The 16,553-nt window shown below is 34.1% G+C and overlaps 1 protein-coding gene across 1 annotated transcript; it reads right to left on the bottom strand.

Annotated features, from left to right (window-relative positions):
* Positions 1-579: 579 nt before the first annotated feature.
* Positions 580-15,761, bottom strand: LOC132548551 (egl nine homolog 1-like). The gene is made up of 5 exons (XM_060212414.1): positions 14,694-15,761; positions 11,337-11,456; positions 6,094-6,230; positions 5,136-5,200; positions 580-4,066 (listed from the first exon to the last, which is right to left on the bottom strand). The coding sequence occupies exons 1-5, from the start codon at positions 15,759-15,761 to the stop codon at positions 4,014-4,016; spliced, it is 1,443 nt and encodes a 480-aa protein (XP_060068397.1). The 3' UTR covers positions 580-4,013.
* Positions 15,762-16,553: the final 792 nt, after the last annotated feature.

Raw genomic sequence — 16,553 nt, 5'->3', positions numbered from 1 at the left:
GGTTATGTAAAATTGAAACCAGTAATGCAAGTGTATTTAAGCCATGATCCAAGGTAGATAACTATTTCTGACAACATAGGTAGGAAATATAATTTTGAAGACAAATGCAATGTTAGTGTGCATTTGATTTTGACTGATTTGCTCATATTAGCAGCTGAAATCATTGTCCTTTTCTGTGCTACCATATGTAAGAGTACAAGTATGTGGTAGTGTATGTAGATATGCTGATACTTGTTATGTGTGTCAATTCTTTACAATGTTATAGCATAGAAGTCATCATACAAAGCTGTGTTGGTGGTCTCCAGTTTCTTACCATTTGCCAGGAAAACATTATTTTGTAATGGTTTAGCATTTGGATATGTAGTTTGTAAATTCATATCCTTTTGATAAAATATTGAGTTAATCACCATGTAAACAGCCTGGTAAAATGTCTTGCCCAAGGACACAAACAGCACATCTTAGTTATGATACTAACAACCATGTCTATATATATTTTCTTAAACAAAATAATTTGTAATAAATAGTGTGACCTTTTCTACTTACACAAAATGAATATTTAAAACATAACATTCCACAAAATTTGGCATATTAATAAGAATTTATTATAGCATTCTTCAACAAATTTGTATAAAGAAAAAATATGAAATCTTGAACAACTCCTATACCTAAAGGTACAAGATTACAGTCATTCACACAATGTGTGAAAAATCAATGTGACAGCAAAGCTTTTCATTCCAGTTAACACTATATTAGACAAGTATTGCAATGATAAGGGGTTAGCATTATCATAATGTGAAATCACCTCATGACGATATTTGTTAATACCTATATACATCATGGAAAGAAAACCAACAGACAGATTTGACTATTGCTTGAATGTTTATGTACTCTAGATTATCTCCCCTTCTGCCATGCCACGTACTATCACAGTATTTAAAGTTTTAAAGATAAATGTAACAAGAGTTTTTAAGGAACAGAGAATCCTTTGTCCAAAATATCCACATTATATTGGTAATGTTGTCCTTTGTCTATATTAAATAAGATATTCTCTCCTGGAAAATAATTCAAATTTCCATCACTTAATTTTGTCACATGCTAGAAGGATCATTCCTGAGGTTACATATGTCAATCTCCATACAACAGGGACAGTAGAAAATAATTGCTCTCTGCAACAATATAAACTCAAAATTTGTATCTAGACATTTCAAAGATTGAAAGATATTGTAGTTCCTTAAGTAGATCACCGAGGATGTGTATCATTTATAAAAGAGGTGTGGAAAAAGTCAAAAAAAGTACAAGGAGAGCATCTGACTGTAAATATTATAATTTCGATCATCATATAACACTTGTTTTCTATACAAACACCAGTATATAAAGGTTCAAAGATTAATTGTAACATTTTGCAGTTTGCCGTTATAAAATTAACATTTCTGTAAAACAAATATGTGAAACCAAAAGCACATCATTTGATAAAATAAGTTGTGAAACCAAAAGCACATCATTTGATAAAATAAGTATCTTTAATTTCAAGGAAAGTAAAGCTTAAAATATCCATGATTAAGTGATGATGATAATTCATTCTTGAAAATGTTTTCAAACTAAATGTTAAAAGCATGTCAATTGTTTCAACACCTAATTCCTCTTATAAAGGTAAACAAAACAACATGGTACAAACTGTAATAATCAGTGAGCAGAAGTACTTTTGAAGTGCATCAGCTTAGCAGAGCCAGAGAAATTTTGGTGTGTTGTACGAGTTGCCTGTTCATATTAAGACGTATGGTGAGTCTCCTATCCACAATAACTGAATGGAGAGTCACCTGTCCACATTGGATTAAGTGTTGGTTCCACTCAGGCTCTGAATAGATCAGATAAGGTTCTATGTTAGGTTGGGCTTAGTTATATGTAAATAGGTTGTATGGAGAATTACCAGTCCACAGTAAACTGTAAGGTGTGTCTCCTCCACAGTAAACTGTAAGGTGTGTCTCCTCCACAGTAAACTGAAAGGTGTGTCTCCTCCACAGTAAACTGTAAGGTGTGTCTCCTCCACAGTAAACTGTTAGGTGTGTCTCCTCCACAGTAAACTGTTAGGTGAATTATCTGTCCAGTGACCTAAAGAGTTACCTGTCCACAGTAAACTGTAAGGTGTGTCTCCTCCACAGTAAACTGTAAGGTGTGTCTCCTCCACAGTAAACAGTAAGGTGTGTCTCCTCCACAGTAAACTGTAAGGTGTGTCTCCTCTACAGTATACAGTAAGGTTTGTCTCCTCCACAGTAAACAGTAAGGTGTGTCTCCTCCACAGTAAACTGTTAGGTGAATTATCTGTCCAGTGACCTAAAGAGTTACCTGTCCACAGTAAACTGAAAGGTGTGTCTCCTCCACAGTAAACTGTAAGGTGTGTCTCCTCCACAGTAAACTGTTAGGTGAATTATCTGTCCAGTGACCTAAAGAGTTACCTGTCCACAGTAAACTGAAAGGTGTGTCTCCTCCACAGTAAACTGAAAGGTGTGTCTCCTCCACAGTAAACTGAAAGGTGTGTCTCCTCCACAGTAAACTGAAAGGTGTGTCTCCTCCACAGTAAACTGTAAGGTGTGTCTCCTCCACAGTAAACTGTAAGGTGTGTCTCCTCCACAGTAAACTGTAAGGTGTGTCTCCTCCACAGTAAACTGTTAGGTGAATTATCTGTCCAGTGACCTAAAGAGTTACCTGTCCACAGTAAACTGTAAGGTGTGTCTCCTCCACAGTAAATTGTATGGTGTGTCTCCTCCACAGTATACAGTAAGGTGTGTCTCCTCCACAGTAAACTGTAAGGTGTGTCTCCTCCACAGTAAACTGTAAGGTGAATCATCTGTCCAGTGACCTAAAGAGTTACCAGTCCACAGTAAACTGTATGGTGTGTCTGCTCTCCACTGTGAGCTGTAGGGAGTCCCATGTCCACACTATGGTGTATCGAGAGTCACATGTCCACAGTGAACTGCAGGAAGAGTCACATGTTCACTGAAGCAGTGTGGGCTGTATATCAAGTTATCTGTCTACAGTAAACTGTATGGTGTGTCACTTTACCACAGTATGCTGTATGGAGAGTTACTTGACCAAAGTAAGTTGTAAGGAGACACTCATACACTGTTGGCTGTATGGAGAGTCACATGTTCACAGTATGGCAAGTCAACTGTCCACAGTAACTGTATGGTGATTACATGTCCACAGTAACTGTATGGAGAGTCACATGTTCACAGTAAACTGTATGGCAAGTAAGTCGTCCACAGTAACTATGGAGAATCACATGTCAACAGTGAACTGTATGGCGAGTCAGTTGTCCACATTAATCTGTGTGAAGAATCACCTGTCTACAATAAGCTGTATGTTGAGTAATAGATAAACAGCTTTAATCTCTGTGTGATGTGGAGAGAGATATCTTTTACATGAGAATGATGTTTCAAAATTTAAAGCTTTGTGCTAAATTTTGAAATACAATGTATTTATCTTAAGGGCGAGATATTTCTATCCACATCACATATTTTTTCCCTACATTTTCCTTTTTTGAAATATCTGAAATTATAGTCTTGAAAGGTGCATGTCAGACCATCACCAATGGCGTAATACATGTGAATCAAATTTGATGACATTTTCCAACTTTTATATGGTTACGCAACATATAGTGGTGACATGTCCCCACTATTAGAAATGAACTCATAGCTTGTGTGAGCCATCCTCTGTCTTTTCCTGGGTTATAAAACAAGTTTATCTTTCTCTAGAAAACACAAGAATGCACCAGTGAAAATTTGGAGAAAGTCCTGTCCATAGTAAACTGCATGTAAAGTGATCTGTTCATAGTAGATTACACAAAGTAACCTGATCAAAGTCCGAAGTCAATGCTGTGTGGTACGGATTTGTTCTGCGATATCATTTATCAAAGAAACAGAGGAGTTGTACTTCCTGACAACAATTATCAATACAAATGCTGTCACAGAAAGCTTGAAATCACCATCACTGAGCAAAACACACAATGAATTTCATCACTTTTGGCTGCTAATCAGAGGAACAGAAGTCTGCTTGGAGTTTTTATTACCTGTGAACAGAGAATACAATGCTATTAACCACACTGTAATCATGCATTTACAAATTCTATATGGTTTCAATATTTAGAGGCTGGGAACCAGCGTCTATGGGCAAGACTCCGCAGAGTAGTAAAGATGACTTGTCTTTTCCTGACAAACAAGAGGGGCAATGGGCCTGCATCGCTCACATGGTGTTCAATGTCCATTAAAAATAGAATCAATTTTTATCACAAATACATTAACACTTACACCATTGGCATTCAAAGTGGCAATCCAATCAATTCTTACCAATTTCCACGACATACTGCCAATGGCAGTCCTGATGTGGATTGTAGGTAAATATCAATTCCCTTTTTCTCAACATTTGTCAGGGTTTTACATAGAAATACCTTTCCACTAAATATCTTGCTTCTTGGACTTTGGTTTGCCAGAAGAAGTTGTATTAAGGTTTTAACAAATTTGAACCCTGTGACCTCGAATAAGGATCAAAGTCAATTTCTTGGCAAACTTGATCTGGCTTCATCCTACAAACCTATCGGCTAAATACCATGCTTCTACGCCTTTTGATAAGTTACTAGAATTTGTTTGAAGGTTTTAACGAATTTGACCCCTGTGATTTTGAATAAGGGTCTTGGTCACTTTTTTCGGCAAAATTTGATGGAATTAATTCTTAAAACTTCTAACCCAAATAATACGCTTTTGCATATTTTGGTTAGTTATCAGAAGTTGTTTAAAAGTTTAACAAATTTGGCCCCTGTGTCCTCGAATAAAAGTCCTAGTTATTTCATTTCATGAACATTGTAAGGCTTCATCCCAGCAACCCACCAGCCAAGTATCATGACATCTGGCCAGTTTGTTATTGAGAAGAATTTGGTTTAAATGGAAAACTTGATGCTGGACGCTGGGTTAAAAACCCAACAACACACATCTCCCTATATAAACATTAGGCTGATGGGCCTTAATGGTCTCCTGATTATTAAGACCTACGTATACAAGAGGCCATATAGGCCTACATTGCCACTACTCCTCATTTCCCAAATTATTTAAGTACCAATTTATCCCCAAATCATGAATTCATACCTTTAAACTTTTTCACAGCTCTCCTTCGTTCTTTCGAATCGTAGTACCATACTGTTATGGCATATCTGTCAACATAACCAATGCAATGTTTAATTTTAAAAAAATGAGATAAAAATATTTAACAACATATACCAATATAATTATTTTCTGATAAAATGCATATCATGTAGTACAAAAAAATAATGAAATCAATTCCACAAGTGGATCACCTGGCCCAGAGCAAATTTCCAATATTCTGGAATCTCTTAACCCCTTTGACTCAAGGATGGTTAAGATATTTTGCTCATTTCCTCTGATTGGGCACAAACTATACAAACGTATGTACCTGTTGGCCATTTGGTCAAATTTCATTAGAATATACATGTGTACACCACTTTTTCCCCAATTAAGCTCTATCCTTTAACACTGAGAGGGTTAAACTATCTGTATATCTTGGTCCCGTTCACACCACCAAATTTGATCAAAATTACATGTGCAGTTCTAGACTAGAAGTTCAAATAGAAAGTTGATACTGTGCTTAAGATGCATCTATCTGCATGTAAAAAATCTTTATCATAAAGCAAAGAATTACATTTTTCCAACTAGGACTATGCTACTTTAGAATAAACGAACCAAGTTTAATTTGAGTATCAAATACCTTTTATGATGCTTATTCTTGTCAAATTTATATATATCTGGATACCAAGTACAGTATTTATATTAATCCAAGCCTCTTCCTAAATTAATGAACTGTGCTGTACATACTTAATGCCATTTAGAAGACAAGGAGTCTTTTCTTGGCTAAACATCCCTCACATTTAAATGCAGGATATGTTTCTTTATTTGGGAATTCTTTCCCGTTAGAAAATGGACCTAAAACTGGACTCAAAGGAAATCCTATTTCAGCGCTCCTCCTCTGGTCATTACCAAGTTCCAGAAGCTTCAAGTCATATGTAAATGATAAACATTGTATACTTACCGTGTTTTGTAGGCTGGCATAACTTCATGAGGATTCCGTCTGTCCGACCAAAAGAAGAGCAGACGGTCAAATTTGGGTTCAATGGAGGCCACTGTATTTTGGCCTTCCGGGAATATTTTAAGTAGCCCACCATTAACCTGATGAACAGATGAAGAATTCACTTTTAAAATAGCAGTAGTATAACCAAGAAAAAACAAATATCTCAAAACTGAATCAGTGCAATCATAAATTATAAATGACATAAAAACAAATGAAATTTGTTAATTTCTGAAAGTTTGTTGGGACGGCCATCTTAGAAATCTGACATCAACATATCAGTAAATTGTCATAAAAGATGTACTAAACCTTTTTTTTCAACAACAAAAGTTTCATTTTCATCAAAAAGGAAAAAGAAATCAAAGTTTTGAAAGTACTGAGATACAGAGTCTTAAAACAAAATGTATGTTTAGTAAAATGTGACAATCAGTATTTGACAAGGCATAGAAATCCACTTATGAACATTTTCTTCTACCAGGATAAAGCTACTTTTTAAAAAAATTTTGTATAATTTGTCATAAGCTTATTGATCCAGATTTCTCTGGCAGTAATTAAACCAGGTGTTTTTATTTTACTGAATGACATTAAAACAATGATTTATTGACTTGTTAGAAATGTTTGACACTTCCTCCTCAGATACTGATTCATGTCTGTAGTCTTCCACAACTTCGTTAAGAAAAGAAATGAATTATAACCCTCATAAAACGAAATACATGCATACAAACATCTACATGTAAATAAAGTTAAGAAACAAAGACATGGTTTGTTGCTGTAAATATAAAACAAGAACTGAGTTGAGTCATTATTTATTGAAAATCATCAATACTGACATTGAACATCAGTGATAATTTGATTGTAATTTTTGTTTGTGTTAATAACCCCAGAGACGAAAGATGGTATTTAAACAATGCATCTATATACATCATTCTACAGACATATAATACATTGTTTAAACAATACATTTATATACATCATTCTACAGACATATAATACATCATTTAAACAATACATTTATATATATACATCATTCTACTGACATATAATACATCATTTAAACAATACATTTATATACATCATTCTACAGACATATAATACATCATTTAAACAATACATTTATATACATCATTCTACAGACATATAATACATCATTTAAACATACATTTATATACATCATTTAAACAATACATTTATATATATACATCATTCTACAGACATATAATACATCATTTACACAATACATTTATATACATCATTCTACAGACATATAATACGTCGTTTTGAACAAAATGCCTGATTACCTAGTATATAACTAATGAAAGAAATCCTTATCTAATCAAATTTGTCTGACTAAATAACATGCTAATTACGCAGCTATATTTAGCCTTCAAATCTCATAATGTTCGCACAAAGTTCACATACTGACACAAACTCGCCTTCATCCTGCTGGATTCTGGGTAAGTACTGATGTCAACCAGGTATAGTAAAGCAGTATCAATAAAGTGTGTGATTGCATTGTCTACAATAACACAGAGATATTTTGTTCAGTATTTTTGCACAAGATCCAGTTGTATGAGACAATGAACTGGCTGTTCCGTGATAATAACAGTATCAGTACTCCCCCACATTTTGGCACACTCTTTGTTTTGTTGATGCAGCCTCCTTTTAAATACACATTGTCACTATTCTAAACAACGCTTGAGGTAGCGCTATTTTTAGGAAAGTATTTCCTGGTGAAGCTGGACATTGGATCTCCAAATATGGTTTGAAAAAACAGGAACAGACAACTGCAAGCAATAACTATTTATGTCAGAAAATTGAAAGTTCTCATATATTTCATCAGGGGAGTGGTGACCACCTTTAAATATCAGGCAATATGCACTTATACCGGAACAGTGTCCTTTATAGGCTGATGAGGCCACATGAATGCCACAGGCCATTACTGCTGATAATAGTAGCCAGGGTTTTCCATAATTTTGCTAGTAGTAGGCTGCGTAGTGAAAGTAGGAGGCAGGCTTGCCATGTACGTGTAGTCATGTATGGAACATTATTACGGAACTGGATTGGTGTAGGCAGCCAAATGATCAAAGCCGGTCAAATTGGCCGGTGACCGGCTCTTATGGAAAACCCTGAGTAGCGATCAATTCTCCGTTGGTTGAAGCCATATTTCACAATCTGGTCAAACATGCTGGTGTCTGTATACATCAGTGCTGCATGGAATTTCAATGTACACTCCTTCATGTTTTACACTACTGCCAAAGTTTTGATGTTGCGTCTCCTGCAAAATTAAAGTACAGACTGTTTATATGTAGCTCAATGACATGAAATAAGAGGGAACAGATTAACTACTTTATTCGACACTAGTCGTTTGCACTGTAGACAATCACTCATAAAAAATATCTCGAAAAGTGAAGAAAAATAGATGTGAAGTAATCTGACAACTAGAGCAGTCTTCTACATAATATTTCAGCATATCCTGCTCACATCCTGGTTTGTATGTAAGAAGATAAGAATGCACAGTCACACTGATATAAAACACTGCATGGTTTATTCATCTTCCGTGAAATCCTTCACCTTGCATTGTTTTTCACCAGTCTGCTGTCTTGATCCAACTTTATTCTGAGGTGAAATGTTTCAAAAGTAATGCAAAGTTTTTTTTTAACTCTTTCTTGCTAAACAAACTTTTAATCAGTTATGGAAAAAATAAAGTTTTGTGCAAAAAAACAAAATGAAGAAGTACAGTATTTAAAGTGTATATAACCTACACTGGACTGTATAAGCAGAAAGCTACAGTGCATATCATTTCAATCAGACCTATCTTGTACATTTAGATACCAAACTACCAATAGAACAGCTAGGAAGTTATCTTTTCATATTGGGTTTGTTTTAGGAATAAAATTGATCACCACCTTTTCAGGTTCTTATCATTATCAGTATAAATTCTCAGCATCACTGTCAGAAGATACATATAGGATGAAACAGTTGTATCAAGTTGAATTCATTATACAACTATATTGTGTCAAATTCAAAGTTGAAATCCACTATTCTCCTGTACATCTTTTTAAAATTTCCTTACTTTAAATGGTTCAGGTTGGGGTGGAGGATTTTCAAATATATAAATATTAACCCTATTGCTTGAACATGTACGAAGCAAAACATTTTATTGCATAATGTAATTATCATTCATTTCTAACTGAAATAGTACACTAGTCTTGCAAACATAGCAGGACTTCATTAGAAAGTGATAAAAAATATTCATTGGGAATAGGAAGGAAATACAGTGCAGTATACTACCATGACTAGTGCTAAAACAGGTGCGATACTCAAACAGGAATGGTGCTTTTTATATTTCTGGTACTCGTTCCATAAAAACGAACTACTTGTCCACACATGATGTCCGATAATTATGGGGTGTATTGACACTTTTCTACCTCTAATAAAAAGCTCTTTAACTACCGTGGTAATTTGAATCTAGCAGACAATAGAGCAGCCAATCCTGCTACATCCCACAACTGCCAAAATAAATGTTGGTTCCTAACAAGTTTTCATACTTCATCAGTTACATATCTCACCTAAAACTAAAGTATTACATCAAATATTCACTTGACATATTTTACAAAATATATTACAAATCAAAATACTGGTTGACAATATCCTATAGTGAAACTTGTGCTGAATTTTTATTTCAGGGACCGATCGATACAAAAAAACACTGTTTATTTTTACAATATTTTCCATTAAGAAAATAGTCTTTTGTATTTTTTTGATGCAGGAGAGGTTTTTATATTAATATACAGAGCAACATCACGTCAATATTGTAAGTATTTTCTATTTTAATGGGGGTGTTCAAGCATAGGTTCCAACTTCCATCAATATCTCTCATTACACCAGTGATGATGGACCAACTAGCGAAAATTAAACATTAGTGTATGTGATTCTAATATTACTGAAAATGCTCAGGACATGTCTCTCCTATGTTTAAACAACAATGATTGAAACTGTTGACAAGTATTCAAATTGAAACAGCAAAAAATTTGTTTTGTGTTCGAGCACGATTCAGGTGAGTATAGAAAATGGCACAAATGATAAATAAACTGTGATGGAATTTTGCAATTATAAAGGTTAAATTATACATAATTCAAACCAGAATATATACAAATTATCTACGTACACAATACTCACCTGTAATACTGGTTCACCAGTACTTATGGAAATCCAGTCAGCACCAAATTAAAAACGAAAACATCCGATTGCATTAGTATCAGCCGTTTGTATCATATAATTGTTGAACTTCCATATATAACAGAATGGAAACCTGCCGATATCAATCAGTAGATAGTATTTGCTAGTAACTTCAATTAAGGTATTGGAGATACTTCAAATGTTGGAAATGCTACATCGGCATTTTGAAATATATATACTTTTCAGTATCGTAACTCGTAAGCTGGACACGCATGAGTTGGCACTAGCCAGAACTACTAGCTTAGGCAATAGATAGACACAGAAAACGGTAATTATTTATGTCTTAGTGTTAGGAGACCATTTCTGAGAATTGCTAGTTGATCTGGATTGCTTTCTTTTACTAACATGATCCTCATGTATGTGGAACTTTCTTCCAAAGCATTATTCACTATGCAAATTTAATAAAACATAATAAAACACGAAGACTTTTTGTAAATCTGTCTACATGTTTCGGCCGCTATGCAACCGTCATCAGGCGGCCGAAACATGTAGACAGCTTTACAGAAAGTCTTCGTGTTGTTTAGATTCATTTTTGTTTTATTGTGTTTTATTAGTAAGGAACTCTATTGAATCCTAAGGATCCAACCGAAGACACTACCGCAAATTCTTACATTAGGAGTGTTGGATCGCCCATTATTTACTATCTATGCAAATTTGTAACAGTGGGAAAATCGCAATTAAATGAGCGTGTGAAAAGATCAATCATATTTAATGTTAGTATGTCAAGGGTCATGGTACTCATTTACAAAGGCTTACAAACAGCTCTGTGCCCAAAATTTACTTTTAACTCAGTTTCATACATAATCTTGATTGGTACCCAAGGTAATATGGAATTTGTTTTCATCAAAAACCAATAATCGTGACTAAATTAATGATGCTTTTCTTGCAAAAGACCACAAACTGTCATGAAGGTTGTCCAGACTTATCTTGTAAATACTGCACGGAAGATAAGTCTGCATACAGCTTACCTTTGCTTCCCAATCTTTGTTGAGGTAATAAATACAGGTGACACAGCGCCCGTCACCATTGGGGTTGTCAACATGTCTCATGTAATGAGAGCCCTTCCCAGGATAGCATGCTACCATAGCCTGCAAGAAATTTAACACATTAAATTAAGCTATGTATTTGTTAGTCTCAAGCAGCAAATTTAACTCCGTTCTTCTCAGTGGTATAAAACACATGTTCAGTAAACATTCTGCAGGTACAATCCAATAAAATGCACAAAGGATGGAAGATCTGAATTTTATGAGTTCACTTAATTCATTATTTGTCAACAAAAGCACACTTAAAAGCGTACTGCCATATATTACTATTTTTTCACGAAGGTCAAGTTTGCAATACAGAGGTATGACTACTCTTTATTGTTCACCTTCTTTTTGATGAAAATATAATCTCTGTTGGTTACATGATTATGTACAAATCAAAACTTGTGAAATTTCAAAAGTATGAAAAAAATTGAAATTTATAAATAGTCAAAATCTCTAAAATGGCAATTTGGCATAAGATTTGCAGTGCAGTATGTGTTCATTTCACCTAATCAAAGACCTTATAACATTCCAGTACATGTATGCAATCTAACAATCTTGTGCATTCCATTTAGTACTCCAGATCAGAACCTTGGAATGAAAATTCCAGGTACACATTTAAATTCATTACTTGCACAGGATAATTTATGATCCTCTACACCAGACTAAAAATATTTAAAAATCTAAAATGCGCTTGTGACAAACCCTAACAATATTCAAATATTTGCTGCCCATAACACTTTATAAATGTCCCTGTCAGCAAATTTTGCCTCCTACATAAGAGCACGGAATATCAATCATGGCACAAAAAGTCACACTATTATTCATGACTGTAACACAGCTCAACAATCAAATGGAGAATCAGTCATTTTACTAAGCAATAGTGCTAAACCTTGTCAATATTGATCTTTCTCACAATTTTTTTCCAACTTTACCGTAAAAAATATTGCAATAGATATTTTTTGTGTTGCAATTTTTGTCAATACCCTCCCTTACTAAAACACTAACTCCTAAAAAATAAAAATCAATCACTGGTTCTTATATCTGCATTTTATTACCGGTAGTGTAGTTTTATTACCGGTAGCGTAGTTATGATTTAGCATATTACTCTCCTAAATGAACGCCGCCAGTTTGTGAATTTCTTGTACACTGTAATATTCATATCCAGATGGTGGTCTAAAACTACAAATTAATCATAAAAGGTACAGTTTAATTCTTCAATTTTTCTCAAGTTCATTTATCCAATTTTTCAACTGTATATGTAAGTTAAATGTGCTTTAAATGACATATGATTAAATCCTTAATAATGATTATATTAGCATAGTGCTGAATCAATTGCAAATGGTACCTGTATTATAACAGAAGTAATCACCTGATTTAGTGTTATGGTACATGCAGTATTTTGGTCAATTCGTTCAGATTACACCCTTTCTAAGCATGATCAACGGTTATACTAACAACTAGATATATTAATAATTGCAATCTAGAATAGCCAGACATAGTTATAGATAATTTGATAAACCATTTTAAAAATATTATTTATCAATGAACTAAAAGTTATAAACAGTTTTCATTTCTGACTATAACTTATATACGTAATATATCTGAGAGTTATATCAAATTAAAACAGGAATTTCAACAAGAACCATAATTATTTCTAAAGCATTGACAACATCAATTTAAGACAACTATATATATCCCAGTGAGTATGACATGAACTGGCCCATGATCAAACAGGTAAAATACCATGACAAAAGTCTGTAAAATTTGTAGTTATTGAAAACGAAATGCAGCTTTTCTATAATTGTCCGTAAAAATTTACACCAAAACGTTCGAGAAATGTATTGTGATCTAATGAAACTAATGAATGACAATATCATTTGAAGAACTTGTCCAGTCATTATGTGTGTACTGAGAAGAGTGGTCTTGTGCCCAATATAACCTAATACTCTACCACTGTAGGTATTGCCATTACATAACTTTAGTAATAATAGCATTGTGCAACAAGTATTTTAAATTAATATTTTTTTTATTTATTCATAGCCCTAACATTGGAAGTACATGTAGATACTTTTTCTCAAACACTTAACAAAATTTCCAGAAGAAAAAAAGATAGAAAAAAAAGTCCAGTCATGCCGTTTCCATTGACTGATTTAATCAGTGGTTAATTGCTCTACCTTTGACTAAGACAAACTGATCATGCTTTTCCTAACAACTGATCATGGCTTTATCATAACTATAGTATGAAAACTTTCAAGAACTGATCAAGTTTTTTGAAGCGATTGAATTAAGAACTTACTCTTTAACCATAATTTGGGATCAAGTAAATAATGATTTTTTTATATTGAAATGAAGTCTCAGAATCCAAAAAAACACTTTTGCCATTATGATATAGTATCCTAAAAATACCTGTAGTATCATAGATATTTTAGTTTCAGCTTATTATCATAAAGTCAACTGTGAATCATCAGAAAAGAATTAAATAATTAAAAAGTTCAAATGTCATGTTTCATAGCATTAGTATTACATTCAATGGTAATTGTATGAGAGAAAGCAAGCCAACAATAACACAGTTTCCCTATTTCCGAAATTAGTTTCCAGTATAGCACTATACTTACTTTTTAATATATATATATGAAAAAACCTATTGTAGTCAAATGAAATCATAATATACAGCCCTTGGAGATTTTAGACTCAAAACTTTATAGATATTGGTAAGCAATCTATTTTTTGTATTTTATATTTTCTATAGGTGTATTTGATCATATCAAATATTTTCTAATGCAATGACCTGACCAGATCGCTAGCTTTGACAATATATACAAGCTCTTAATATTTTTATTAATTGTTAAAGGCTAGTTTTCTAATGTTAACAATAATATAATCTTAAAGGGATTGATATGCAATTTATTCTCTGCTAGAACCATTTAATGCATTAAAATGCAGGTGTTGAAAATAAAAGCCTTGTCCATCTTTCCCATAATTATTAAAATTAGCCACAAATATTTTTCATTATTAATGATAAAGCCTTAATAGAATTTCAGGAATTCAGAGAAATATGATGGATTTTCTTATATACATGTATATAGCTCTGCATATCCTGATGATTTTTATCATACTTTTGGAAAAATTGAAGTTATAAATGTATAAATCTCACCTGTGACTGATCCCTATATAACATCTACTAATCCCATGCATAGTTATATAGATCGGTTTTTTATATAACATCTATACAGACAAAATGAAACATTAAGCAACAGTGGCATCATTCACTTTGCATAAACCACCAACTTTGATTACCTTTGTCCTTCCATTGATATCAAAGTGTCCCAGTTGTCCTGCACATTGTAAAATCACAGCATCCACAGAGGAAATTAAAAACTGCACATTGTCACATCCTGGTTCGGTACCATCTACCCAAGTAATAATGTCTCCACGAATTCTTTTAGTAGATTTCATTGACTGATCTATAACCTGTCCCCCTGAAAATGTCCCAGACTTGTGCAAAGACATCACATTTTCCAAGATCTCTTGTCCTTTAGACTCACCCAGAAAATTGTCAACAACACAGATACCATATTTATTAAGACAATTTACAACATACTGGGCCAGTGCCTTATTTCTGCTCTCTATAATTGATATGTATGTCTGTCGGGTATTTACATCCCCTTTAGGGTACATGGTACTCTCGGAATGTTCAGATTTGCCCGAGCTATAATCAGGCTTGCACAAGGCTGAATCGTCTGATTCTAAAATAAACGTCTCCGAACTACCCTCTGTTATGAAAGTATCATTATTTGAACTTTCCAAATATGAACCTGACGGAACAACCTCATCAGATAAGTCCATACTACGGAATGACATGTTTTCGACATCCTTGTCGTCTATGTCCGAGCTCTCACGTACACCACTTTTCGCCTCCGGGGATTCAAAGTCACCGGAAAGCTTATCCCTTAGTTTCGATCCAGGAGATGCAAAAGGACGGGGTCCGCTGCTTCCGTCTTTGGCACATTTCGGAGGAAGGTTCGCGTGTGTTGATGAACCAAATGATGTGTTTGTTTTTAAATGTGATACACTGGTATTGTCACGTCCCACACACTCCATACCAGAGTTGTTGACCTCGCCCACTCTGGTTTGTAATTCCGCGCTTGTCATGTTGAAGCCGTCGTTTCTATCACTGTTAGCTTTACAGTCGCTGTATGTTTTTTTCTTGCACGTTTTCTTGTGATACTTCCAGTCATATTTTTGGTGTTCTTTACTACAATACCAAGTCGTCTTACACCTACTGCACAACTGGAGGTCATTATGAGACCCACACAACTGACACACAATGTGTTCGTTCGGGATGTCACGTACGCCTTCCGCCATCTTATTTTCTCCCAGTGTGGGGAGCGGTTATTAATTCCTAAATCACATGATTTATATTTGTATTTGTTTATGCGACATCTGCTTATCGGATATTTAACTAAAACTGACAGTTGAAATAAATACACTTTCTTTCACTACTGTGTGGTAACGTTTTATAATGAATCCACGCCAATCACGGGGAGCAGTCTGTATTTGTCAGAGGGTGAACACAAACGTTATATATATGGAGGTGACACCGCTATTCCGAAGGCCCGTTATTCCGAAGGCCCAATACTCCAAAACCCGAAAATATCACTGTTATGTTATCTTCGTGAAAGCTAGCGATGAAACACAAATTTATTGCAATATGGTGTTCACGAAATTTGAATTAGTTTATTTACGACATCTAGGCAGGATACATCAAGACAGGATATTGTTTGACCCACAAATTTATTTATAAAATTTTCATATATAAAGAAACCACAGATATCTTCCATTATCAATCTATGTCAGTTTTGAGATGACCCTGTGATTCATTTTATCACGGACCTAAAACTTGATTTCATATGAGATTTTATAAAAAAAAATAGAGTCTTAGAAGTTTTTGATGCAAGCCCTAACAGCGGAAATTAAAACTGAAATAAAAACAAGGTTAAGATACTTTTAATCACTTAATTCATAACATTTACATTTTGACCGGTTTAAAAGTCAAAATATGAAGGGCTTAATCAAACCGAGGCAACCAATTTGTAGCGACATTTTCAATCATGCTATGACGTAGCGTCATTGTCTATAGTATAAAATCTCAATCAA

The sequence above is a fragment of the Ylistrum balloti genome, unplaced genomic scaffold (genome assembly GCF_031769215.1).
Source record: "Ylistrum balloti isolate Yb309-2 unplaced genomic scaffold, AGI_CSIRO_Ybal_v1 Utg370018, whole genome shotgun sequence".
Taxonomy (NCBI): Eukaryota; Metazoa; Mollusca; class Bivalvia; order Pectinida; family Pectinidae; genus Ylistrum; species Ylistrum balloti.
Note: the sequence above shows the minus strand (reverse complement) of the source record. Positions and strands in the feature narration are given on the sequence as shown.

Coding starts and splice junctions, on each gene's coding strand:
- LOC132548551 (XM_060212414.1), bottom strand. CDS start 15,761: ATGGCGGAAGGCGTACGTGACATCCCGAACGAACACATTGTGTGTCAG. Junction 11,457..14,693: donor ATATCAATGGAAGGACAAAG/GTAATCAAAGTT, acceptor AATTTCTTGCAG/GCTATGGTAGCATGCTATCC. Junction 6,231..11,336: donor ACAAAGATTGGGAAGCAAAG/GTAAGCTGTATG, acceptor TCTGTTCATCAG/GTTAATGGTGGGCTACTTAA.